This window comes from Lissotriton helveticus, chromosome 6 (genome assembly GCF_964261635.1).
Source record: "Lissotriton helveticus chromosome 6, aLisHel1.1, whole genome shotgun sequence".
Taxonomy (NCBI): Eukaryota; Metazoa; Chordata; class Amphibia; order Caudata; family Salamandridae; genus Lissotriton; species Lissotriton helveticus.
Window position 1 is genome coordinate 1,832,661,431 of NC_136067.1, and position 27,620 is coordinate 1,832,689,050.

The following is a 27,620-nucleotide window of genomic DNA, read 5'->3' on the forward strand; positions in this document are numbered from 1 at the left end:
CTAAACACCTCTCTGCAACGCAGCTCTCTGGCGCATACTGGAGGTACCTGGTGAGCTTTTCGGCCCTCAGGGACCCTCAGTATTGAAGGGGAATTAATTCCCCAACTTACAACTCACCAGGGGGCGCGTTTGCACAATGGTGAAGGAAGGGGGCGAGGCCTGAGATGACATGTCTGCAAACAAGCCCTGTGGCGCGTTTTAAGTTGGGGAATTAATTCCTCTTCAATCCTGAGGGTCCCTGGGGGCCAACCAGCCCACGAGGTACCTCCAGTATGCGTCAGAGAGCTGCGTTGCAGAGAGGTGTTCAGAGGCCACGCCCCTTTTTACAACACTCTGCAACCCAGGCGTATGAGTACATATGATGAGTGAGTACATGCATGAGTGACTATAGGACTGTTGGTGAATGAGTAGATGTGTATGTAGATCTTGGAATTACTAAATAGGTTGTTGTAACTGGTATTGGTATGTCCATTGTTTTGAAAATTTTAGTTTCTATTTTTGAATGTGTTTATCAAGGGTTATATTACGCTGAGAGGAGGTCTGCCACTCTATCACAAGGATGATGTCATCACTGATGTCATTTGAGATGTCATGAGTGATGCCACTGACCATGTCATAAGTGATGTAATATGTGACATCATCAGCAGTGCATTGCGGGCGCGCAAGTAGCTGAACTAACTATAACGGGGGAATTTCAATGGTTTTGTACGAGTGAAATGTCCAGCTAACTAGAACGCCCCTGAAACCTATGGTTTTTCAGTGAATTTCAAAGGTTTCTTAAATGCTAGTTTCTAACTATGCCTACAGAGGTAGGACATGTGAAGAAAGAAGAAAAAACGCACAGAAAGAAAAAAAAATGCAGAAAGAAGCACCAGAAGTCCTCAAAGACGAAGAAAATTGCAGGAAGAAGGAAAACGGTGCAGAAAGAACAAACAAAGGAGCAGAAAGAAGCCTTGTTGCAAAATTATCCTGTACCCTCAACTTTTTCAGATGGGTACTGGTGGTAACTTACTCTGACTAACCAGTCCTAGAGCCAGTGCTATGCTAAAAGACACGTAGAATACAGTGAAAACACCTACATACACTAGGGAACACTATGCATTACGGGTACCCCTGTGATTACCATGGCCTCCTCTGTAAGACCCTAGTACATATTAGGGCAGGGGGATTAAAACTACCTTTTAAAACGCACCACAGGGCGCGTTTGCACACTGGTGAAGGGAGGGGTGACGTGTGCAAACACGCCCTTTGGCCGTTCTAATTTGGGGGATAAAGTCCCATTGAATCCTGAGAGTCCCTAGGGTCAAACTAGCTCACTTGGTACCTCCAGTAAGCTCCGTTGTAGAGAGGTGTAAAAAGGGGCACAGCCTGGACCACCTCTCTGCAACGCAGTGCAGTGGCGCTTACTAGAAGCACCTGGTGGGCTAGTTGGCCCCCAGGGGCCCTCAGGATTGTAGGGGAATTATTTCCCCAACTTAAAATGCGCCACAGGGCGTGTTTGCACACGTCACCTCAGGCCCCGTCGCCTCCCTTCCCCATTGTGTAATAACGTCCTGTGGCCATTTTAAGTTGGGAGATTAAGTCCCCTTGACCAACAAGGAACCCAACTTCCTCAGATGCATCCTGCTCAACACCCGCTCCGCCCTCAAACACGCCGTCGAACTCTGGGGCCTATTTGATACTAATGCCCCAGACGTCGCCTTCCTGACAGAGACCTGGCTGACCCCCTCCTCTGCACCTGACATCGCCATAGCCATCCCGGAAGGCTACAAGATCACCCGCAAGGACCGCCCCAAAAGAATAGGAGGAGGAATTGCCATCGTCCACAGAAACACTCCCAAAATCTCGTCACACGCCGACGACACCCTCAGCACCGCCGAACACCTGCATTTCCAGATCCACACCAACCCCAACACCACCCTCAGAGGCACCCTCATCTACAGACCCCCGGACCCCGACCGCAGTTCAGCGACTCCTTCACCAACTTCATCAGCACACACGCCCTCGCCTCCACGGACTACATCCTCCTCAGGGACCTGAACTTCCACCTCGACAACAACGACAACTCCTCCACCCTGATCGGCAACCTCGGACTCAGACAACTCGTCACAACACCCACTCACTCCGCCAGCCACACGCTTGATCCTGTCTTCTCAGAAAGCACCCACGTCTTCTTCGACTGCACCACCGAACTCCACTGGACTGACCACCGCTGCATCCATTTCACCTTCCAGAAATCCACCACACACCACCGCACCCAGCAGATGCCGCGCCGCAGCTGGGGCAAGATCACAGAGGACCAGCTAACCGTCGCCCAGAGCCCACCCGTGGACCCGACCAACCCGACACCGCAGCCTCAGACAATGGATCAATGACTGCGCCAACACCCTCGCCCCGCTCAAGAAGCCCTCCCCAGCGCCCACACCAGCAAGAGAGCCAGCTGGTTCACCAAAGACCTCCAGGCCTCCAAGCGAACCTGCCGAAAACTAGAAAAAAACTGGACCCGCGAAAGAACACCGGAAAGCTACACAGCCCAGAGGAACACCACCTGCCGACACCACAAACTCATCTGATCCGCCAAAAGGACCGTCTTCAGAGACCGCACAGACAACAACGCACACAACAGCAAAGAACTCTTCAGCATCGTGAAGGAACTCTCCAACCCCAGCTCCAACACCAACGACATCCCACCGTCACGAGACCTGTGTGACTCACTGGCCCCCGCCAGATAGCAGACATCCACGACATCTTCGATGCTGCCACCACCCCGGCAACCGCTGACACCACCGCTCCCACGACCACCGCCCGCACCAACCGCCTACTCGCCTGGACCAACATCAACGACGATGGCACCATCAAGATCATGAACACCGTCCACTCCGGATCCCTGGAAGACCCCTGACCACACCACATCTTCAACAAAGCCAGCAGCACCATCGCACCCCACCTCCGGAAAACCATCAACATCTCCTTCGAGACAGCGACCTTCCCGGAGAGCTGGAATCACGCAGAGATCAACGCCCTACTAAAGAAACCCAAGGCGGACCCCAAGGACCTCAAGAACTTCCAACCCATCTCCCTGCTCCCGTTCCCGGCCAAGGTCATCGAAAAGGCCGTCAACAAACAACTGACCAGCTTCCTCGAAGAGAACAACATCCTGGACCCGTCCCAGTCCGGGGGTTCGCAGCAACCACCGCACCGAAACTGCCCTGATCGCCGCCACCGACGACATCAGTATCCTGCTCGACAATGGAGAAAACGCATCCCTCATCCTCCTGGACCTGTCAGCCGCTTTCGACACAGTCTGCCACCGCACACTAAGAGCACACCTCCACAACGCCGGAATCCAAGAGAAGGTCCTGGACTGGACCACCTCCTTCCTCACCGGGAGAACCCAGAGCATCCCCCTCCCCCCCTCCCTTCCGCTCCAAAGCCACCGAGATCAACTGCGGCGTACCCCAAGGCTCATCCCTCATGCCAACGTTGTTCAACATCTACATGGCACCGCTCGCCCACGTCGCCCGACAGCACGACCTAAACATCATCTCCTACGCCGACGACACCCAGCTGATCCTCTCGCTCACCAAGGACCCCCACACCGCCAAAACCAACCTCCACGAAGGACTGAAGGCTGTTGCCGACTGGATGAAAAACAACCGACTGAGGCTGAACTCGGTCAAGACGGAGGTCCTCATCCTCGGTTCCTCCCCCTCAGCCTGGGACGACTCCTGGTGGCCGACGGCACATGGAGCACTCCCCACACCCACCAACCATGCACGAAACCTAGGGGTCATCCTCGAATCCACACTCTCCATGGCAAAGCAGGTCAACGCCGTCTCCTCCTCCTGCTTTAACATCCTTCGCATGCTTCGCAGGATCTTCAAGTGGATCCCCACAGAAACGGTCACTCAGGCCCTCATCAGCAGTAGACTGGACTACGGCAACGCACTCTAAGCAGGAGCCCCGGCCAAACTCCTGAAACGACTCCAATGCATCCGGAACGCCTCCGCACGCCTGATCCTCGACATCCCCTGCCACAGCCACAGCCACATCACACCCCACCTGAAGGACCGGCACTGGCTCCCCATCAACAAAAGGATAACCTTCAAGCTCCTCACCCACGCACACAAGGCACTCCACGACACCGGACCAGCGTACCTCAACAGCCGACTCAGCCGCTACACCCCCACCCGCCAGCTCCGCTCCGCAGACCGCGCCCTCCTCGCCACCGCCCCCCGCATCTGAAGAGGGACCGCCGGTGGCAGATCATTCTCCCACCTCGCCGCCAAGATGTGGAACACCCTCCCCATCCGCCTACGGCAGACCAAAGACCTCCTGACCTTCAGGAGACTCCTCAAGACCTGGCTCCTTGAACAGTAGCAGCGTTCCCCCCCCTCCACCCCCCCTAGTGCCTTGAGACCCTCACAGGTATGTAGTGCGCTTTACAAATGCTATGATTGATTGAGAGTCCCTAGGGTCAAAATAGCCCACTAGGTACCTCCAGTAAGCGCCGTTGCAGAGGGTGTAAAAAGTGGCACAGCCTGGACCACCTCTCTGCAACGCAGCGCAGTGGCGCTTACTGGAAGCACCTGGTGGGCTTATTGGCCCCCAGGGGCCCTCAGGATTGAAGGGGAATTATTTTCCCAACTTAAAACACACCACAGGGCATGTTTGCACACGTCACCTCAGGCCACTGCGTAAACGCGCCCTGAGGCCGTTTTAAGTTGGGAAATTAAGTCCCCTTGAATCTTGGGGTCCCTAGGGTCAAACTAGCCCACTAGGTACCTCCAGTAAGCACCACAGAGCTACGTTGCAGAGAGGTGTAAAAAGGGGCGTGGCCTCTAAACACCTCTCTGCAACGCAGCTCTCTGGCGCATACTGGAGGTACCTGGTGAGCTTTTCGGCCCTCAGGGACCCTCAGTATTGAAGGGGAATTAATTCCCCAACTTACAACTCACCAGGGGGCGCGTTTGCACAATGGTGAAGGAAGGGGGCGAGGCCTGAGATGACATGTCTGCAAACAAGCCCTGTGGCGCGTTTTAAGTTGGGGAATTAATTCCTCTTCAATCCTGAGGGTCCCTGGGGGCCAACCAGCCCACGAGGTACCTCCAGTATGCGTCAGAGAGCTGCGTTGCAGAGAGGTGTTCAGAGGCCACGCCCCTTTTTACAACACTCTGCAACCCAGGTCCGTGGAGCTTACTGGAGGTACCTGGTGGACCACTTGGCCCCCAGGGACACTCAGAATTGAAGAGGAATTAATTCCCCAATTTAAAACGCGACACAGGGCGCGTTTCCAGAGTGGTGAAGGGAAGGGACGGGGCCTGACTCACGATTGCGTCTTTTTATGTTTTTTGCTTTTTTAGAATGGGGGCTGTGAGCACCCCTTCTTTTTACCTTTTTTGGGCCCTGGCCCCCCTCCCGTGGCCGATTCCGGCCCCTGGGACCCCATCCGCCGGGGCCTGGCCGCATTTTAAACATTTTTTAATGGAGGGTGGGCTGCATGGCCCCCCTCCCGAGGCCTCTATTGGCCCCAGGGACCCCATCCCCCGGGGCCGGCCTTTATTAAATTATTTTTTTTAAATAAAAAACATTTTTGGGGGAGGGCGGCGCGTGGCCCCCCTCCCGGGCCACTCTCGCCCTCGGGAACCCCATCCCCGGGTCCAGGAGTAGCCACCTCCGAGAGGGAAAGAGCCTAGGAACGGGCTGTGTTCCAGTTGCATCATTTACAGAAATAACAATGTTTGAAAAAGAATAGAGATTAGATCAATGTATAAATAATCAGTGTGGTTGGGGATGGTGGGCTGGTTTTGCTGGAAGGAGGCCATTTCCAGGACTCTTCTAGTTGGAATCTGGATTAGATTGTAGTGATTCAGCTCTGTTCCTTACTAGACAGTATGGTCCTTTGGAGCATATAGGAATGGACAAATTATTGTGTTTTATTGCACGATTTTTGATTGTGTTGTTTCTGAAGACCCACCCAAAGGGGAGTACTGCTTTGATATTAGTTCATGAGGTGAGACATTGGCAGGTAAAAGTATCTATCAAACAAATTGGTCACTTACCTTCAGTCACAATGTTTCTGTAGGATACTCGCTGATGCTAATATTAGATGGTGCACTAAGATCTTAATGCCCACCGTATATTTGCTGGTGGCAGATCCCAAACAGACCGCACCAGCCTTCTTCAGGAGTTTATCCCGATATGGCAAATTAAATACAATTCTGTATTTTTAAGGTTGTAAATAATCCATTATGGATTTCTTCAGTAGCAGCCTGTCACAGCGTTCTTCAACTCCGCAGGTACTGTTGCAAAGAGTTGACAAAGGCTACAATACTCTGTGCTGATCTCAGATGACATACAAATTCCTACATTGGGTCTTATGAACAAATGTAGCGTTAACTCGTTAACCGCGGTGCGGCAGTTTAGCGGAGTGGGCCGGGCCGCGTCGGCCAACGGACGTGCGCAGCACTACGGAGGTAGTGCTTGCGACGGCCGTTGACTGACGAATGCACGCAACGGGTTAAGAAAAATTTGCTTTTCGTCTTGTTACCATTTTTTACGAGAATTTTTCTAGCAGTAGTAGATTGAATTCTGGCAGTTAAGGAGCTATCCCCAGTGAAGTGTCTATAATTGCATCTCTGGTTTCAGATCCTTGATTAAGATAAATTACTATGATTCTTCTGTTTTCAGGTATGAATTGCGAGTCCTTAATAGCGATTATTAAGAAATCGCTATTAAGGAGTCGCAATTACCTATGCATGTAGGTTTCACACAAAAAATTTCAATTCCTACATATTCCTTCCTATTTGCAATTTGCGAGTACCAAATAGGTACTCGCAAATTGTGCATGCAATTTCAAGGGTGCTAGGGGGCCAAAAGGCCACCCTGATGCACCCCCAAAAAGGTAAGTATGCACCACAATGCACTTTGAAAAATGCATTTTTTTTCATTTTTCAAAGGAATTGAAAATTACAATGAACTTGAAGTTGATGGTAATTTGGGATTCCAAGTTGCAAAAACCCAATTTGGGAATGCATCGCATTTAGTGAATCGCAATTTGCGATTCCCTAACTGCATTCGCAAAATAGGTAATCGCAAAATTTGCGATTACCTACTTTGCGAATTGCTTTTGGGCTGATGCATCCCAAATGGCAAAATATTATGATGCAAAATATGCAAACTATGATTGATGCATGTGGCCCCTAGTTCTTTAGTAGTTTCAATAGCTGAGAAAAGCGCTGCAATGAAATGTCCCTTGAGAACTGCAAGAGGTCTTTCTGAAGGGATTAAACCTGTCCGGTGTGGCTAGTAAAGTAAGACTCCTGTTCGAGGCATGTGGGCTGCTAAATTCATATCTTAGCATTAGATCGCCGCCTAGTGTTGGGCTCGGATGATTGCACATTGTTGTCCTGGAAGAGTCTTCGAAGTATCCTGAGATAGGTGGCTCCTCCCCTGGACTACAGTGCGCATGGGCATCGGCTCCATCCCCAGATTGTTTTTTTCCGCCATTGGGTTCGGATGTGGTCTCGACGTCTTACTGTCGGAACCAAGTAACACTATCTTTTACCGGCCAAAAGGCCTCGATTTTCTTGCGTCGGTATTGTCTGCGCTCGGTCTCGAGTCTTCCGTCTCTTGAAGCCGGAATAAGCGGAGTTTTCTTCGCTTTCTAAACTTTGAGGCCTTCTCATCGCGACACGACAGCAAGCCTTTACGGACATGGAGCGGAGCCCGTTTAAGTACTGCCCGCTCTGTGGGTCCAAGTACCCACACATCGATCTACACCCCGTGTGTAACAAGTGCCTTTCACCGGACCACGACGACGGCAAGTGCAAGGCCTGTGCACAGTTCCGCTCCAAGAAAACTCTCAAGCTTCGGCGCGCGGTGCGCTTGGAAGCTAGGCAAGCGGCCCCAGATCCGGAGAACATCTTCGGCGACCCGGAAGAAGAGGTCCAGGGTCACCTTCTACAAATCTCCCCATCACAGACGGAGGTCGAGGCGGATCCGGGAGACGACGACGGAGTCGCGGGTCAGGTCCTCGAATACGTCGAAGAGGTAGGAGACGACGATGAGATTTATGGGGCCGCGGCGGATAGCTCTGCGGACGAGCTCTGCCCCGAAGGTTACGAGGATACCGACCGGGACACGGGATCGCCTGTCGGCCTTACCCAGGACCCGTTGCCGCAAGCCACAGCCCCGCCTTCGGGCCCGGCTACGGACTCACTTGCTGGGCACGCTGTTTCGAAACCGAAACTGAAACCGTCGGGGTCGTCAACACCTAACATGGCCGACCCGAAATCGAAACTGAAACCAAAGGACTCGAGTGTCCCTAAGATGGCTGCCGTGCCTGTGAAGAAGTCGGTGCCCGTCACCCCGTCGGCTCCGTCGACCTCCGGTCCGCAGAAGCCGAGGAAGTCTGTCGATTCCGATGCTCCGAAATCGAAACCGACGCCAGAGGAAGGGGCCCCCAAGAAAGATGGTCGGCACGGATCAGCGGCTCCGGCGCCGTCCAAGCCCGCCAAGGTCGGCTCCAAAGAGGCTACGCCCAAGAAGTCTGCGCCCCGGCCTCAAGATTCGGAGGTGCCGAAGACGGTTTCCGCGCCCAAAACGCACAAGGCCCGCGAGGACGTCGGATCCGAGGGACCGCTCAAAGCATCCTTGTCGGCGACGAAACCCACTGGCAGTGTACCGTCCCCCATTGCGGAGTCACTGCAGAGAATCAGGGAGAAAGCCTTTGCTCCATCGGCTCCGATGCCATCACCGCAGCCGCAAAAGGACGCTCCGGCTAAGCCTTCTGGGAAACTCCTTTTTCTCTTGCCACCTAAGGAGGCGCCGAAAGCGTTTTCGACGAAATCGGCTCCGAAACAGGGTTCCTCGCTGCCTGACCCTCTTCCACGTCGTGTACTCGAATCGGAAGACGATTCAGAGCATTTCATCGATGCTGCCACCGGCAAGCTGACACTCTATAAACGGAAGATCACTTCGGAGCCGGTGGATCCCTACGTCATCCCGTTGAAAAAGAAGAGGGTGCCCCTTGACGCCTCAGGCCTCACGGAACCGATTCAGCCTCCTCCAAGACGGAGCCCTACTCCCTCCCCAGAACACTCTGTGGGTGAGGAATATGATGAGGATGAACAGTACAATTTCCCTATCGATGAACCTGATGTACAACCAGATTCTTACGACGACACTGGTGACCAGAACACCCAAGGTGTGGGCCAAGACCCGCAGACCTTTAATGCACGTGCATCCCCGACTGAGGACTCAGCAGGATTTCATGCACTAATTGAACGGGCGGCAGCCAATCATGATGTGGACATGCATGCCGACCCGGTTGAGGAAGACTTCCTTTTTGACACCTTTGCCATATCTGAAAGGACAGTAAAGACACTTCCTATGCTGAAAGGTGTTCTCAAACATGCTGGGGACATTTTTAAGGAGCCTACGAGGGCGAGAGTGGTCAACCCTCGCATTGAAAAGAAGTACAGGCCTGCACCTGCGGACCCCGTCTACATCCGGGGACAATTGCCACTGGACTCTCTTGTGGTTGCCAATGCCAGGAAACGTGCCAACTCCCAGACAACGGGTGAAGCTCCTCCCCCGGATAAGGAGTCCAAAGTGCTTGAGGCAGGAGGCAAAAGAGTGGCTGCACAGGCGGCAAACTTTTGGCGCATCGCAAATACACAGGCGCTCCTGGCGCGTTATGATAGGGCGCACTACGACACCCTAGAACAGGTTATACAACACCTGCCCCCACAGTTCCAAGAAGGCACCAAAATGCTTATTGAGGAAGGAAAGCTAATATCAAACGCAGCCATCAAGTGTGCACTTGACGCTGCGGACACAGCTGCTAGGGCTATCAACACTAGCGTTATGCTGAGAAGACAAGCCTGGCTCCGCATCTCAGGGTTTAAGCAGGATATTCAGACAACAATTCTGAATCAGCCAGTCAATCCTGATAGTCTGTTTGGTCCGGATGTTGACACCACCCTAGAGAAAATAAAGAAGGACACGGAAACTGCTAAGTCTATGGGGGCCCTGCAGTCCCAACAGTTTCGTGGCAGCAATTTTCGTCGCTCAGGTGCACGTGGAGTCACCAGAGGACAGATGGGTCAACAATCCCAGTTCTCCAAAGGTGGGACGCAATCCTCGTTCACTAAACAGAACAAGGGAGGTTATAGGAATAACAGCAACAGAGGTCGCGGCAGAGGAAACAACAGCTCCCGCACCTCTACTCCAAGCAAACAGTGACTTTCTGTCACTGCCCCCCGACCACCTAACACCTGTCGGGGGGAGACTGCAGCAGTTCCTGCCCGTCTGGAGAAACATCACCACAGACAGGTGGGTGCGACAACTAATCCAGTATGGTTATTGCCTAGAGCTGAAATCCACTCCACCCAACATCCCACCGAGGCAAAGGCCTATGTCCGCAGAGCACTTGCACTTATTGCAGCAGGAAGTGGTGGCGATGCTGCAAAAAGGCGCAATCGAGCTCGTGCCGGTGGGGGAGGAAGGCACAGGGGTATATTCCCTGTACTTCCTTATTCCAAAGAAGGACGGTTCTCTCAGGCCCATTCTCGATCTACGTCCCCTCAACCTGTACATACTGTCAGAGCATTTCCATATGCTTACACTGCAGCAGATTCTTCCCTTGCTAAACCAGGGAGATTTCTTAGCGACCTTAGATCTCAAGGATGCTTATTTCCACATTCCACTACACCCGTCACACAGGAAATACCTGAGGTTCACTATTCAAGGCAGGCACTACCAGTTCAAAGTCCTACCCTTCGGAGTCACTACGGCCCCGAGGGTGTTCACCAAGTGTCTAGCGACAGTGGCGGCGCACCTCAGGAGGCAGAATATCCATGTCTACCCCTACCTAGACGACTGGCTCGTACAAGCCAAGTCAGAGCAACAGTGCGCCGCAGACATGTCGACTACAATTCACCTTCTTCACGATCTGGGTTTCTCCCTAAATTACCCAAAATCGCATCTTCAGCCGGCACATGTCCGGCAGTTCCTGGGTGCTACGATCAACACCCTGACAGCCATGGCTCAGCCAAACCAAGTCAGAATCGACAGCATTCAGTCACTGATCCAACGATTCCGACCAAGACACTCCCTGCCAGCGAGAGTGTTCATGCAGTTGATTGGCATGATGGCCTCCTGCATCTTCATAGTCCCTCACGCACGGTTACATATGCGCCCGCTCCAGGAGTGCTTAGCGAATCAGTGGACACAGGCTCGTGGGCAATTGACAGACCTAGTGTTGGTTACCAGTCGGGCATACGACTCTCTGCATTGGTGGACTCCACACAACCTTTGCAAGGGCCGACTGTTCCACGAGCCCGTGCCGCAGATTGTCCTGACGACGGACGCATCTCTCCAGGGCTGGGGAGCACATGTGCTCACTTACACAGTGCAGGGACTATGGACGACGCAGCAACAGAAGATGCACATCAACTATCTGGAACTGATGGCAATCTTCATGGCGCTCAAGTCCTTCATTGTACATCTGAGCAACAAGGTCGTGCTAGTCCGGACGGACAACATGACCGCGATGTACTACATTCAGAAACAGGGGGGCACCCACTCGCCACAGCTGTCTCATCTGGCTCAGAGCATGTGGAAGTGGGCCATTCAGAGGAACATTTTCCTCATGGCAGAACACCTCCCGGGCAAGGACAATCAGATGGCGGATCTGCTCAGCAGATACAGCCATCAGATGCACGAGTGGGAGATACACCCTTCTGTTCTCCACCCGTTCTTCCAGCAGTGGGGTCATCCGGAGATAGACCTGTTCGCAACAAAGGAGAACGCAAAATGCCGACTCTTTGCCGCCAGGTTCCCTCACCCACAGTCGCAGGGGAATGCGATATGGATGAACTGGTCAGGCAAATTTGCATACGCTTTTCCGCCAGCCCCTCTAATACCGCTGGTCGCAAGAAAGCTAAGGCAGCACTCCATGACTCTCGTCCTGGTTGCTCCAACGTGGGCACGACAAGCTTGGTACACCACGTTCCTCGAACTCTCAGTGGTGCCGCATCAAAGACTGCGCCTCACGCCCAGTCTTTTGACGCAGAACCATGGAGACATTCAGCATCCAGATCCACGACAGCTCAACCTGGCGATCTGGCTCCTGAAGTCCTAGAGTTTGGATACCTTAACCTACCTCCAGAATGCATGAGTATCATCAAGGAGGCGAGGAAACCAACTACTAGAGCATGCTATGCTGCTAAGTGGAAGCGTTTTGTCATCTACTGTACGTCCAATGACATCAACCCACTAGATGCATCTATTCCCAACATCATCTGCTATCTGTTACATCTCTACAAGTGCAATCTGGCGTACACTTCCATTAGGATACATCTCTCAGCCATAGCGGCTTATCTTCAGAACAGGCAGCACCTCTCTGTCTTCAGAGTGCCCGCCATTAAAGCCTTCCTTGAAGGTCTGAAGAGAGTCATTCCCCCAAGAACACCACCAGCTCCGGTGTGGAACCTCAACGTCGTTCTCACCAGACTGATGGGGCCACCATTTGAGCCACTGCACTCGTGTGAGCTCCAATTCCTTACGTGGAAAGTGGCCTTTCTGATAGCTATTACGTCTCTGAGGCGTGTCAGTGAGCTGCAAGCGCTCACCATACAAGAGCCGTTCATTCAAATTCACCCAAATAGGGTAGTGCTACGCACTAACCCTAAATTCCTTCCTAAGGTGGTGTCACAGTTTCATCTTAACCAAACTATTGACTTACCAGCATTCTTTCAAAACCCGCAAACGGTGGCGGAAAGAATGCTCCATACCTTAGATGTACGGAGGGCGTTGATGTACTACATAGACAGAACACAACCCTTTAGAAAGACAAAACAACTCTTTGTTGCCTTCGCACCACAACACAAAGGCAACCCAATTTCCAAAGCAGGGATAGCCAGGTGGATTGTTAAGTGCATCCAGATATGTTATCAAAAAGCCAAGCGCACTTTAACAATACCCCCCAGAGCGCACTCCACACGCAAACTGGGGGCATCCATGGCTTTCCTAGGGAACATTCCTTTAGAGGATATTTGCAGAGCAGCCACGTGGGTCACACCACATACCTTCACAAAACACTACTGTGTTGATGTGCATTCCAAGCAGCAAGCAGCTGTAGGACAGGCTGTTCTCAAGACACTTTTTCAGGTTTCTGCAGCTGGCACGGGCAACCGCCGCTGATGGAGGGACTGCTATGTATTCTATGCTAAGATATGAATTTAGCAGCCCACATGCCTCGAACTGAATATGCTACTTACCAGTATGCATCTGTTCTTGGCATGTAGGGCTGCTAACATTCATATCGCCCGCCCTCCTCCCCGGTGCCTGTCGCAGCTGCAGATATACTATTGTATTTATTCGTTAGCATGGACATCCTTTACACTTTCACTCCATCTCCTGCCACAATGGCGAAAAACAATCTGGGGATGGAGCCGATGCCCATGCGCACTGTAGTCCAGGGGAGGAGCCACCTATCTCAGGATACTTCGAAGACTCTTCCAGGACAACAATGTGCAATCATCCGAGCCCAACACTAGGCGGCGATCTAATGCTAAGATATGAATGTTAGCAGCCCTACATGCCAAGAACAGATGCATACTGGTAAGTAGCATATTCATTTCTGTGGCGGTGAGTGTTCTAGATAAATGTGTTTACCATCTTATCATCTTGTGTTCAGCTTGCTGCATGGACTTGGCAGTGTTGTTAAAAAATCAGAAAATCAGGGGTGGTTGTTTTTTGTTTGAACGGTGTTAACCATTTAATGCTGCACATTTGTTAACATTAATATTGATTAGAATATTGATGACTCAAAGAAATTGGACTGGGCAGTTTGATGAATTGTCAAGGTAAACACAGTCCAGCAGGCATCGTGATATATGTGTCGTTAAAATGGTCCCAAGGAAGTATCTGATGTTTGCCTTTTATTCTTGTGTCTGAAGAGTAACAGTGCATGTAGAGAAATAACACCATTACTGCAAAAATGGTCAAACTATACATTTTCTTCTTTTCTCACTAAACCGCAATTAGTATTTGGCCAAAACACACTAGACCATGCGAAAATATTGAATTTAGACAAATCGTGGATCATTTGCAGAACAATATTAGCAATAGATAAAAAATGAATGGTCACATGGCGACTTTTAGAAAATTGCTGTGAAAGGAGGCCATCTTATTTTAGGAAAAATCCTTCCTGTTGCTACTGAGCTGAAATGTGTGGGCATTCTAAATGTAGATATGCCTTTGGACACCCAAATTATGAAAGTATTCAAGGATTCCTTTTTTTCAGAAAAAATATCAAACTTATTTGTGTCATTCTCCCTAAAAATATAGAGCTAATTATGAGCACAGCTGTTATTATGTATTAATCATTTAAAAAAGAGCTACAGTTCTGTAGATCTGAAGTTGCAAAACATCATAATAAGAAGCTCTGTAAAGTGGCAAGCCATTTTTCAAGCTCGTTTCCCACTAAAAGTATGCCCATTTCGACCAGAAAATGCCTGTGATTTGCAATTTGTTGCTAAAAAATAAGATCAAGCAAGAAACATCACTTCAACAATAACACAGCAATCTTGACAAGGAAACCTGTCTCCGGCTGTCATGAATACTCCCTATCACACTTGCGGAACCTTTAAAAACGTTATAACATTTCATTTTTTTTTCCGTTAAATAAACTCTGCAGTTTATTATAATTCTTCTTTACCTCATAAAAACATGTTATGTTGCGTAATGTGCACAGATTGTAATAGCATTGCATCTGTGAGAAATTGAATTATTTATTGGGGTGGGTGGGTGGTTGTCCTCCAAAAGTATTGGGTCAGGAACAGACCCATATCCCTTTCCCAACCAGAGCTGACAGTGGTGACCAAGGCATTGCTTTTGGGTTGGGGCGGCCATCTGGGAGAGGTGGAGACCAGAAGCTTCTAGTCCACGGCAGAGTCCTAGCTCCACATCAACCATCTAGAGCTAGCAAGCAAATGGGGTGTGGTCATGGACCCTGTGCTAGGAGGCCTTGCACCTCTGGAAATAGCTGAAACGCCAAAGGATTTTCCTGGTGGTGAACCACATGGCAGGATCCTTGATTGCCAGGGGGGGGTGAGATCAGTCGCTGTCACCGAGCGGACCACGAATGGCAGTTACACCTGAAGGTGGCAAAAGGTCTCTTCTGCAACTGGGGATAACCTTGGCTCGATCTTTACACCAACGCAGAGAATTATAAATGTCAGCAATTCTGCTCGTTGGAGTTTCCACGGCATCTCTCACTCAGAGACCCGTTCCGCCTCGAGTGGAACTTGGGAATCTTGTATGCCTTTCTGCCAATACTACCTCTGCTCAAGTTCTCAAGAAGATCAGTGCTGACTTGGCCCAAGTCATCCTAGTGGCTCCGGATTGGGCACGTAGAGTATTGTATCTGGAACGCCTGGTTTTAAGCAGCTGTCCTCTGGTCAGGCTGTCTCTCTGGGAGGATCTGCTGTCACAGCCGAAGGGCAGAGTTCTGCACCCAGGCCTGCGCAATCTCCACCTTCATGCTTCAACATTGAGCAGGGACAGCTGAACACCTTCGACCTTCCTCCGGAGGTGGTTGATGTTATCTTGCCAGCCAGGCATCCCACAACAAGAACTGTAAATGCCTGTTGTTGGGACAAATTTGTGGTTTTGTGTGGCACTCGCCAGATTGACCCCTCCAGGCCACATTATCTGACGTTCTCTTATTTGTTATGTCTCTTTTCCGGCAAAGCTTTGCTTTAGGCACCATGAAAGGGTTATCTATCAGCCCTTTCAGCCTTCTTACGGGTGCCACGCTTGCCCTCGTTGTTTAAGTCGCCTGTTTGTGGTGCGATTTTTGAAAGGGCTGCAATACGTGTCCCCCCCCCTCCTTTTCTCCCTTATAGTGCCCTAATGGAACGTTAATCTGGTCCTGACTTATCTGATATGCACTAAGTTCAAGCCGCGTCTCAGCTATCCTTTACGGCTCCTTACTATTAAGACTTTGTTCCTCATCACCATCCCCTCAGCACAGCGTCTGAGTGACCTTCAGGTTCTTTGGGTTAATTCACCATACCTTCTTCCCAGACGAACTGATTCTATGGATTCTGGCATCCTTGCTGGTGAAAGTTGTGACGCCATTCCACGTCGTTCAAACCATCACCCTGCTGACATTCTACACTCCCCCTAAGAAGGAGGAGGAGAAACTCCATCACTTGGACCACAAGGGAGCGCCAAGCTTTTACATAGATCGTACCAAAAACCAACAGGTGAACAGTCCGCTCTTTGTGGGGTTCGCTGGAGTAAAGAAAGGCAAAGCATTGCAGAAGACAACCATCTTCTGCTGGACCGTGCTTTACATTAAGATCTGCTACACATTGGCCAAAAAGTAGTCTCCAAAAGGTCTACACGTTCCTTCTATCAGGGCGAAAGCTGCTTCCACTGTTTGCATGCAGAGTCCCTCTCCTAGACATTTGCCAGATGGATACGTGGTGACCCTCCACACGTTCATGAAGCACTATTGCCTGGACAGGCAGGTTTGCCAAGAGGGCATTTTGCCCGCTCAGTCCTGCAGGACTTTCTGATTTGAGTTTGTTGGCAAACCCTCCACCAAATGGGTATTGTTTTGGTATGTATTCAAAAGGCAATAAATCCAGGGCTAGAAGTTTCTATCGGAAGAACAAGTTTCCTTCCTTCGGTACACTTTTTCATGTATCCAGTCACTAATTCATCACCCACCCTCCCATTCTTACTGTTCTGTGATCGAGCTCTAGCCATTAATAATATTCCAAGTCTAGGAATCTGCACACTGGTCACATCAATTTGCTTTTGAGACTCTTCATGTAGGGACGCGAACAATCACGAAAGCAACTCACGCATGCTGAAGTCTCAAACACTTAGTTCTCGGCTTCTTCAGTGGCCAAACCACAGCAAAGGCTTCTTTCTCCAGGGTACTCCAATGCTGCTTTCTAGGGAGTTGTCACCTGCTGATAAAGGTGACCGGTTGATTGTGACTCTCATACTTTTGAACAGGAGAGTTAGAATTAGAATTGTATGAGAAAATAAAAATACGGGTAAAAAAAACATATCTAAGGCAGGTATTACTGCATCAAAGAAAGAGTGTATTTACTTGCTATCAAGCCGCTGCAGTGAGAATGTGAGCTTAGTAAGCAAGAATTAATGTGATCTAACATTAAACTGGATTCCTTTTAATATTTAAATTGAATGTCAAGAGTACTAATGCCATTGATCCGTGAAAGAAAAAAGTTAATATTTGTCCTTTCATCTTAAAGTCATTCCATGTTTGTGATTTTGTTTGATAAATATTATCTATGGTTATTATTCAGGTAAGGAAAAAACAGAATAAGCTGAAGAAAAAGAAAGACAAAAAGAAAAAGAAAACTAAATCAAGACCTGTGCAGATATCAAAGGTATTCAGTTTCTTTCCTATGTAGACGAATGCATTATACATATCCCTTGACATTCAAAATATGTTCATCAGTCCCCCATGCACAGATTGTATTAAAATCAAAATAGAGTATAAAACAAGATTGACTCATGTGACATTCACCCCTTTGACACTGCGTTCTTTTTCTTTGTACGGGGCACTGTACCCAATATTGTGAGGTAAACCAGAAAATATATTTGAGAATGGGTACCTAAAGCCAAACGCTTTTCTTGGGCCAATTTTTAAATATTTGAGGAGTCTGCTCATTTTATGAATATCTGAACAGATTGTTCCCACGTTTATATCCATTTGATATGCTGTTGTTACTTTTCAGTATGCAAAGTCCTGTAGTACATTTACTCAGTCCTTGGGGATGTAGATCTTAATATTATAACAAGAGGAGACTAGAGAATACAACCCGGAGTACTAAACCATGGGTACTTTATTTTGTTATCCTCGCTAATGTCACATCTTTGATTGTGCAGACTATGTTCCTTAGGAAAACTCACATATTTGGTATTGCCAGACACCAGACATTGTTGGCAACATTTCCTGTTTTTAACGTTTTAGGACAGTGTTTAGACATTACCCTGTGTTCTGTGAACCCGTCGGGGTCCCCGAATCCTACTCAGGAGGTCAGCGACTGCTTGGAAAAATAAATAATATTAATAGATTAAGGAGTGTTTATGAACGAAGAAACAAAATATGAGACTGACAACATTCTGTAACTGTGACGGAATTTGAAATTGGAGGCTAAAATTTAAGTTTGTATCCTCAGACTGGTTCGTGGGTGCAAGTGCATTAAACAGGATATAGTATGGACGAAGAGGCCTCAAATGAATTTAGAAAGGCTCCAACCTTCCCAATAACATTACAATGTTGTTTTTATATATATGTTTGAGAATCAAATAAAGTATGTAATCATTTGTGTATTTGTTTCTCAAACGTTTGTTTTTTAATTTGTTGTGTATTATTTTGCTTTTCAAGTAATTGAAAATGATTAGGTCGGGGTCCCCGACTTCCAGTAATGACTCAGTGGGGGTCCCCCACTGGAATTCATGAATGATTCTTTTGGGATCCCTGAATTCCAGTAATAATTAACCTAATGCAGTTTTTTAATATAAAAAAGCTCTGGCATAGAGGTGCGCAAACATCCAAGCTGTGCAAGGCTTAATGGAGCCCAAGAATTGCACAGATTAACAAGAAGTCCTTGCCAACAGACCCTGTTGTATTATGTTACGTTACTTACAGAGCACGAACATTGACGTTTTTGTTTGCTTGTTAACTCCCAGAGAAGGTGAGATTGTGCCAGTGATAAATAGTACTTGGGAAATAAATGATTTAATAGATTTTCAAAAAATAATACAATTTGAAATTCAACAAATGTCTTTGCAAGATCTTTTCATAAGGGGCCTCTATGACTAATACGTACCAAGAACTTAGGGGAAACGTGACAGTTGTTTATTGAATTCAGAACCAGTATCACCCGACTGATGAATTGTTGCTGGAATGAACTCTGAAATGGTATTGAGATGAATGATGTTTAATAACAGAGGTACTACATGCATTTACAAAATATCTTAAAGCTAATGCACAGCCCTCTGGTTGCCAATTTCATTGAAGGTTACCAGTGTTATGGGTTTCTTTTCTGTCACCTGAAAGTACAGGTCACCTCTCTCTTTTCTCCTGTCCCCCTAAACATAGAAGCAAATATGTAATGAAACCAAGATGGGGTAGCTTCCCTACATGAGGCATTGCAAATTGAGATAGAAAATTATTTTTTAAATGGAATGATAGTTGCAACAAAGTAGGCAACCTTCTGTTAATTTTATATGTTGATCAAGCTGATGGCGATGACACCAGAAGAAGCATTATACAAGACTGTATATATGTGTGTGTATGTACATATATATATATATATATATATATATATATATATATATATATATATATATATATATATATATAATGTTCAACAAAGAAAAAGATCCATTATCTGTGTGCACTTTACTTAGCTGGTGCTCGTGTCGAGGTCAGACCATACCTCGCAGTTAATTGCTTCATCAAAAGATTGCACTGCACTCCAGAAGTCATGTGGGTTTAAAGGAGCTTTTAATAAAGCATAGTTCTCACCACCAAACATTTCGACCAAGAGATGGTGTTTGTCACGGTTATATATGTTTGTATGCTCGGCGTGCCTCACGGTCCAGCAATCAATTAAGTCTGCACAAATTACTATTTACGTTTAAAGCCCCAAAGACTCCAGCACACAAGCATATTATTCCATAATGCCTTAATACTTCGACAAGATGCCTAGTAATGCATTTTGGTCTCAAACAGACCTTCGTCAAACTAAAAGTGCAATATGGCATGAGCAGTAGAAATAAACAAAGTGCTTAGTACAATTCAACGATGGTAAACATACAGTTGTTTTGTATGAAGTTCATGACGAAAACCGACTAATGCTGTTGCACCTGTTTAGATGTCAGATCGATTGTCCTATTTATTTCACAAATGTACGCTAGAAAACATGTTAAATAATTATCTTCCGAATAAACTGTTCACCTAAAAAACTCATGTCACAAAGTGAAAAATGCATTGTCATTGAATTCGGTAATCCACATTTCTCGTAAGAAATGAATACAGAGAAACTTATTTTCAAAAAGAAAAAATGTAATCAGTGTTCTTTAGTCGTACCTTATTATGTAATCGCACTGACCTTTTGTCTACTTGGGTGTAACCTTGGTCGTAACCGAATGTTCGGGCTAATGAGGTCCAAAAATACAGATTGAGGTACAATGACTAACGAACGCTGGTTACATTTGTTTATTTTGAAAATACTTAGCTCTGTATTCAACTCAGTCTAAAGGTGGCTAGTTTTGCCAAGGACGTAGAGGATACTTTCATTTAGAATATCCATGGGAACTGATTTAAAGAGCCACTGGAAACTGATAAACTATCAGTCTGAATTTATCGTAGAGAAGAGTATGCCATGCACTGGTTCTCAAGCCGCCTCTGGGAAACTCTTGCATTGAAAAATAATGAACTACAGAGATGATAAGCCACAATGCTAACATTCATGAAGAGGATTCTAATCAGCTCTTAAGTTACTTTACCCTCTTGTCATGGGCTTTTGTAAACACGTTTTATTGCCACCTTTTTTTGGGGATCCTGAAAATGCTGTCTCAGAGAAGCAGCTCTCTAAAAATAGATATTACATATTTTAGCATTTCCTACCCGGGGACATTTCCTGTCATTTTTCTTACCAGTTATGAATTAAAACCTGTAGTTTGAAAATGTCACAACATGGTTCTTCTGGACGTTAATGTTGTCCGTTAGTATGAATGCTACATGGCGTTCAGATTGTGGCCTTGCTTACTAACAGCAGACAGTCAGGATCCAATAGACGCCTAAAAGCTTCTGTGCTCCAGATCACTTCAGTTGTCTCCGTACAAAGGAGTTTGACCTCAGGCTGCACGTTTGTTGAGACATGGACTAGCACGTATCTGGGTAATAGGGAGCTCAAGGTCTCATCCTATGTAATGTCTCTGCTTTTTGCATTTTAAGTTTCTTGTCTCTACTAAGAAGATATTGATGTTTTCTAATTGCTGTAAACATCACTTCTACTTTGTCATAACACTATACGCCTGTCGCCTTCAGTGAGACATCTTTGTTGTGTCTGTAGGCAATGTATAGTTGGACTTGCAGATGATAGTCTTGCTGCAGGCTTTTCTATCAACAGGAATTCTTGATCGGGAATGCAGTTTATGCTATATCGATCTATATTCTGAATAGATCTAGCTTTACAAGACGCATGCCATATCCTAAAAGGGCATTACTTTCAAATTGGATGTCTTTACATCATATATCCATTTTCAGGCTTGGTGAGAACCATTGCCAATCTCCAAGAAAATAAGTCAAGGAAGCAAAAGCACTGCCCCCTAAGTTATGATTGGAAAAGGTGGGCATTCCAGTGACCGATGGCCTGATGTTAAATAATGATAAACTAAAGCTGGTACTTGAATGGACATGTAATAGTTGGAAACCATCAAATTCCTGCTTTGCGGCAGATTGGTAAAATCCATATTTAACCAAAATCTGTTTTAGGATTAACAACTGTGCTCCAGCGCTGTAGTATGCTGCCAACATAATTTATTTTTTATGCAGTACGATAGTGGAATTAAATTGTCAGGGCTCGGTTTTAATCCATAGAACAGCCATCATCCTTGGTCTTGTATGCCACCTCTTTGCACAGGTGCTGAAAGATTGCTATGATCATTGAACAAAACACCCAGACCTTGGCTGCAGTTTACTTATCCAGGACAAGTTTAGGATGGCGAATGTAAAGCACCAAATGCGATTTGAGTCCAAACAACTTCTAATTTTTCATATTGAGACCCCAGAATACACCAGTCTTGGACATTTATGTGGTTCAGTCATTTGGGAAAGTACATTGACATTGTGAATAATCTAGAAGAGCTTACATACACTGTCTAAAAACTACTCTAAAAAGATTGGGCCCAAGGATCCACACTTGTCAGACTCCATTTTTCATGCTAAATGTATTTGTAAAGTACATCTTAGGCCAGTTAAGAAGTAACATTCATACTTTTCTCAACTTATGTGTTGCCTACGCAGTACACATTGACTTTCGGTGTGACGAGTTCCAATGGCGATGACCAGATTGTTGCTCATTTATAGTTTGAGCAGGTCGCTGTTAAACCAAAGACCAATCATGCCAGTGGTTGTTTTTGTCATCACTTTGCTGTAATGGAAACGTAGATACCGGCAACTGTAGGCAACACCTTCTAGTCATTGTGAGTATGTTACAGTAAGGCACACACTCTCCTTCTAAGTTCTTGTTGTTTTGATTATATTTAAGTTTCTCAGGGAGAAAAAGAAAGACGAGAACTACAGTATGATTACAGGAAAGAAAATCAAGATGAAAATAAAGAAGACTAAAGAGGACAAAGAGGTAAATCCCATGCAGAAAATGTATTTAAAATACCAATCGGAATGTTTTGAATGTTTAGAGCTAGTTTATTGAGAGCTAGTCCCTTGGTCTGGGACATGGTTGTTAGGATTGTCAGTTTTGAAAAGGTCATTAATCCACCGATCTATTTTTTTTCCTCTCTTCCATTTTCTTTGCATCACATTTGGGTTAGCGCCTTATAACACTAATTCCTCTCCCTTGAGCCACTGTTTTTTTAATCAAACGTTTCACACCAAAATTTTCGAACTTTGTGAGATTGCAAAACATGTTTACTGCCTACCTCGTTTTGGCGATCCCAATATAAATCTGATTCAAGATGTTTTAGATTTTTCATATTTACCAGAGTCCAAAGTAATGTATTATGTATTTTTCTTGAAAAGCAATACATTTTCTTCTACATCAGTCTAGTTTGAATGGCACTCCGATATGGTGCCTTATCTAATATTTTTCTATTTTGAGACACATACACGTGCATTAATGTCCTCTCTACCACACACCAAAAATAGAAGGATGGCTGTTTAAGTAACCACAGTGATGACTTTGCTTGGTGTGCACATTGCTCCACTCCTCCAATTATTAATTATGTTGTTCTTCGTAAACACTGGAGGTCCGTCTTTTTGGTTTGCAGGCTAACAGAATTGCAAGGGAAGTGTAGTTAAAAGCTGTCACCTTTTACCAGGGCTCGCACTTGTCGCTGTGGTTCAAACTGTGGTCTCACACCATTCATCCCTGAGCTTTGTCCTTTTTAAGAGAGGAATTGCTACATATGAATTCACGGGGTCTCTAAATCTTGAAGTATCCCTGTTTTAACCCCTTGCATGCTTGTGACGGAACCGTTCCGTCACAAGCCTCGGGTGTGCTGTGCTTGTGACGGAACCGTTCCGTCACGGCCCGCTCGCCGCGCCTGCGCGGCACGAATTCCGCGCCTGCGCTGAGCGTTCTATTGGGCGGGCGGGCCCGTGACGGAACCGTTCCGTCACAAGCACAGCTCACCCGAGGCTCGTGACGGAGCGGTTCCGTCACGAGCACGGGAGCGCCGTGCGGCCGCCCCGCCCCCTTAGCACTGCGGCGGAAAAATGGCCCACTGAAGGGACATCCCACACTTTTTGCCCTTCTCCTCTTTATGCGGACCTCTTTTGTTGGCCTTAGGACTCTGTGCACTTTACCACTGCTAATCAGTGCTGAAGTGCATGAGCTTCTTCCCTAAACATGTGTGTGATTGGTGTATACCTGATTAACATATTTAATGTACTTATAAGTCAGTTGTAAGGTGGTAAACCATATACTGAGGGCCTGTAAATTAAATGCTACAAGTGGGCTGCAGCACTGGTTGTGCCACCCACTAAAGTAACTTTTCAAACATGTCTCAGGCCTGCCACTGCAGTGCCTGTGTGCAGCTTACTGCCACTTCGACTAGGCATTTAAAACTACTTGCCAAGCCTTAGACTCCTGTTTTATTACATATACGTCGCCCCTAAGGTAAGCCCCAAGTAACCCTAACGGCAGGGTGCTATGTAAGTAAAAGGTAGGACATGTACTTGTATGTTTTGCATGTGCTGGTAGCGACAAGCAGCATGTTTCGTTTTTTACTTCTGTGCGGCCTACCCCTCTCATAGGCTAGCATTGGGAATTCCTAAATACACTTTTAAGCTATAATTCCTGATCACAGATGAGTAGCTTTTTCATATTCCATATATTTGGAATGGTAATGCTAAATCCTCCTTACTGCTGAAGTTGGATCTAACATTCCTGTTTTAAGAAATGCCACTTTTAGAAAGTGGATATAATCTGTACTTGATGCTCTTTGTGCCTGACAGCCTGTCTCCTATACACTTCTGGGTTGGATGACAGCTACACTTTGTGCATTCCCTGTAGACAGCTACGAACACAGGAAAGTGAGGCTCGTCTGCATTCTGAGCACTCATCTGCATTCTAATGGGTATTCCTGGGCAAGGAGGAATGGGAGAAACGGGCACTTATACTTCCGTAGGTAGTATCCTGTCCACACACAAAGCACTGATTTACCCGCCCCCCCCCCCCCCCCCCCTCCAGGGTTAGCCTGGCAGGCAGGACTGGTTGTGCACGTCACAGAGCTCTTTTGATGTCACCCCCTACATCAAAGGCACTTTTGGGTGTAAGTACTGGGTCTCTGACCCCATAAAAACAGACACTTCTTGATCTTGAACTGTGTCAGAAAGACTGTTGTGCTGCTTAAAGGACTCACCTGGACTGCTTTCCTGGAAGGACTGCTTTTCTGCTTCTTGTCCTGCTGCTTGCTGCTCCCTTACTCTGCTGGAAGGACTTCGCCTTCCCTCCAAGTGATCTCCAAGGGCTTGCTGGCTTGCCTCCTGTTTTCTGAAGTTTCAGGGACACAAAAGACTTCCTGCAATTCTGCTGGTGCTTCTGCCTTCTGAGTCCTATCCTTGCTTGGGGTGCTCCTACAAGCTCTGGGCCTCAGAAGTGGGTTCTGCAGCTGTTTTCATCAAAACCCGACACACTACATCGACTGCATGAGAGATTCCGTGGCATCGCCGTTAGACTCCAACGCATAGGCTGCCCAATGACGGCAGTTCAACAGCCTGAGCAGCTGGGCTTCAACGGAGCCCAACTCCAACACTGGACCCCCTTTCCGTGGCTCGACGAGGACGTAGTAGACTCTCAACATTGACAAAAGCTTCATCCCAGGTATTTCTTCAGCGGAACCTGTCCGGGTTCTTTAGCCAGCCATCGACTATCGCAGTGAGCCTGCACTTTGGATTTGCAGCGGTCCTTTGTGACCTCAAGTAACCTTTTGACGGCTTATGACTTCTAATCACTAGTTTTGGTTTATTCTTTAAAAATTAAAATCTCGACTTTTATGAATTGAATTTTTGTCATTTTGGTCCAATTTGGCCTCAGATATTCTCTATTTTTATAAACCTGTGTGGAGTCTTTTTGTGGCATATTCATTGTGTTACTGTGTGTGTTCTGCAAAAATACTTTACACATTGCCTTTGTAGATCAGCCTGACTGCTCTGTGCCAAGCTACCAGAGGGTGAGCGCAGGTTGTCTTATTGTGTATGTAGCTTACCCTGACTCGAGTGATGGTTCCTGCCTGGCCTGGGTACATACCTCAGCCAACCAGGGATCCCATTTCTAACAGAACGGTATCACCTAAGAATAAATTGGGAGATTTATTTATGTTAATGTTCTTTTTTCCCTACAAGACATTGACCCTTTGGTTTGCCTGTTAATGACACACTATATTGTAAATTGGCACAGTGTGTTTTTTTATTTCAATGTGTTTTTCCATGTTTTGTTCAATAGGTTTTTAATCTGGATTCAAAGTACCTCAGTTTTGTCACAAAACTGGCGAACCTTGAGTTTGCAATGTTGTGACAGCATCAGTGTATGTTAGTTGTACCATTGCTACATTCTAAAGCTACGTTGGTGTTGTGTGATGTTTCGCTTTAAGAAGTATTCCAGTGTTTCTGATCTATTATTGATCAGACATTATTCTGTTTGCAGTCAGGGGTACTAAATATATTAGTGCATTGTGCTGCATTACCGTTTTATTGTATATTTGGGTTGTGTGTACTTTCTACTATTTGACTACAGATCACACTGTACTGTAAGCTGATCCTGACATCGCCGGGTGCAGTATTAAGAAGGTAAAGCATTCTCTTTCAGTCTGGGAGTTCTACACCTCCGAATGGTTTATTATACGGTGACTCTTTACAAATTCAGAATGTTTTGTGTTCAAGCATTTCTCCTGTCCATGCAAATGTGTCGATATGAACACGTCTTTTGTAGCTGTTGTCGATTTGAAGTGTTTCAACAAGATCAAATGTTTGCAGGAGAAATACACGATATATAATGTGTATTTTGTTCTTGATATCTCTGCAGAGGGACAGAAACCGAGCTCAGCTCCTGGATTTCCTAAACTCTTCCTTGTGAAGCAGGTTTAACAATGAAGTGAAGCCGCTGTTAATCTCTCAGTGAGGTGTGCATGGAAAATAAGCAATGTCGGGGAGACTTGAGCGCTTTTCCACAAATGTCTGCGTTAGCCGATGGCAATCTTATGGAGCTGTAAGAACACCTGATACCCTGACTACTTCTTCAATGAGTACTGGTGTGAGATCCTTACCATTGCAGCATTATACAATAAAATGTAAATGACTTTGCTGTATGAAATGTAAGGCTTGCCGTTAGCGCTCTTATCTGGGGCCTCGGGAAAGGTACTTGAGGCATATCTTTATTGGAAAAAGACTTTTGTACAATGATACCTGCATATGTGCTTTTATATGTTACGGAACTGAAGACCAAGTCTACTGATTTTAAAGGAACCTGTTTCTTGCATACAAAATGTTAAAAACAAATGAGATAAGTTTGCTTATGTTCCGTTTCTTTTATGTCTGTGACTTTCCACAGAAATGTAGATGAAATCGTTGTCTTGGCCCTTTATTTTACATCCGTTTTGAACTTTGGTTAAAAGCATTCGCTGGGTCTTTATTTAGATTTTTCAAGATAATCCAATATTGAAAAATAGATGTACAAATATTTACTTAAAAATTCTTGTATTTTTTATTCTAAATAAATTCCTTAGAAAACAATGATTCCCAGTTTTATACAAAGTAGCCCTTGATCTTTTTGCAAATGATGTGTGTTTAGACTTTGCTTTTGTTGGTAAGCAACATTTAGAGGTATGTATTGTTGCATGCTCACAGTTGTTTTGCAGGGATGGTGGCTCAGTTTATCCACTGTGATGGCTTAGATTTGACACTACGGTGGTAGGTTAAAATCATAGCAGGTCCATTCCTACTCTCATCTGCCTCAGGTCCATAAAGTGAATTAGGCAACAGTATATATCTGCAACCTCTCAATAGGACCAAGGTGCCACTTATGGTGAACATTCATGCTACAAAAGTTCCTGCTGAGTTTATTATAATACAGCAGGGCCATAGGAATTATCTGAATCTGTGGCAGCGGTATTTTACGCATGATTAGGAATTTGCTGCATTTGCCACGTAAATAACCATCCACCGCATAACTTGCAGATTTCACCCCCAAAAAATTTCTAGCACAAACCGATCAAAAGCTACTAAAAGAAGTGTCAACACATGGTTCCACGCAATGGTGCAAAGGTTCACTGAGGATCTTTGAGTTGCTGATTGCTGTAATCAAGGCATT

At 46.6% G+C, this 27,620-nt stretch overlaps 1 protein-coding gene across 2 annotated transcripts in view; it reads left to right on the forward strand.

Annotated features, from left to right (window-relative positions):
* LOC144763790 (uncharacterized) overlaps positions 1–27,043 on the forward strand; it is a 95,955-nt gene extending 68,912 nt beyond the window's left edge. For both annotated transcript variants that reach the window (XM_078649736.1, XM_078649737.1), the window contains 3 exons: positions 17,358–17,441; positions 22,341–22,433; positions 26,337–27,043. In XM_078649736.1, coding sequence (XP_078505862.1) covers positions 17,358–17,441; positions 22,341–22,433; positions 26,337–26,387 — 228 coding nt within the window. In that variant the 3' untranslated portion in view covers positions 26,388–27,043. The remainder of the gene's footprint in view (positions 1–17,357; positions 17,442–22,340; positions 22,434–26,336) is intronic.
* Positions 27,044–27,620: the final 577 nt, after the last annotated feature.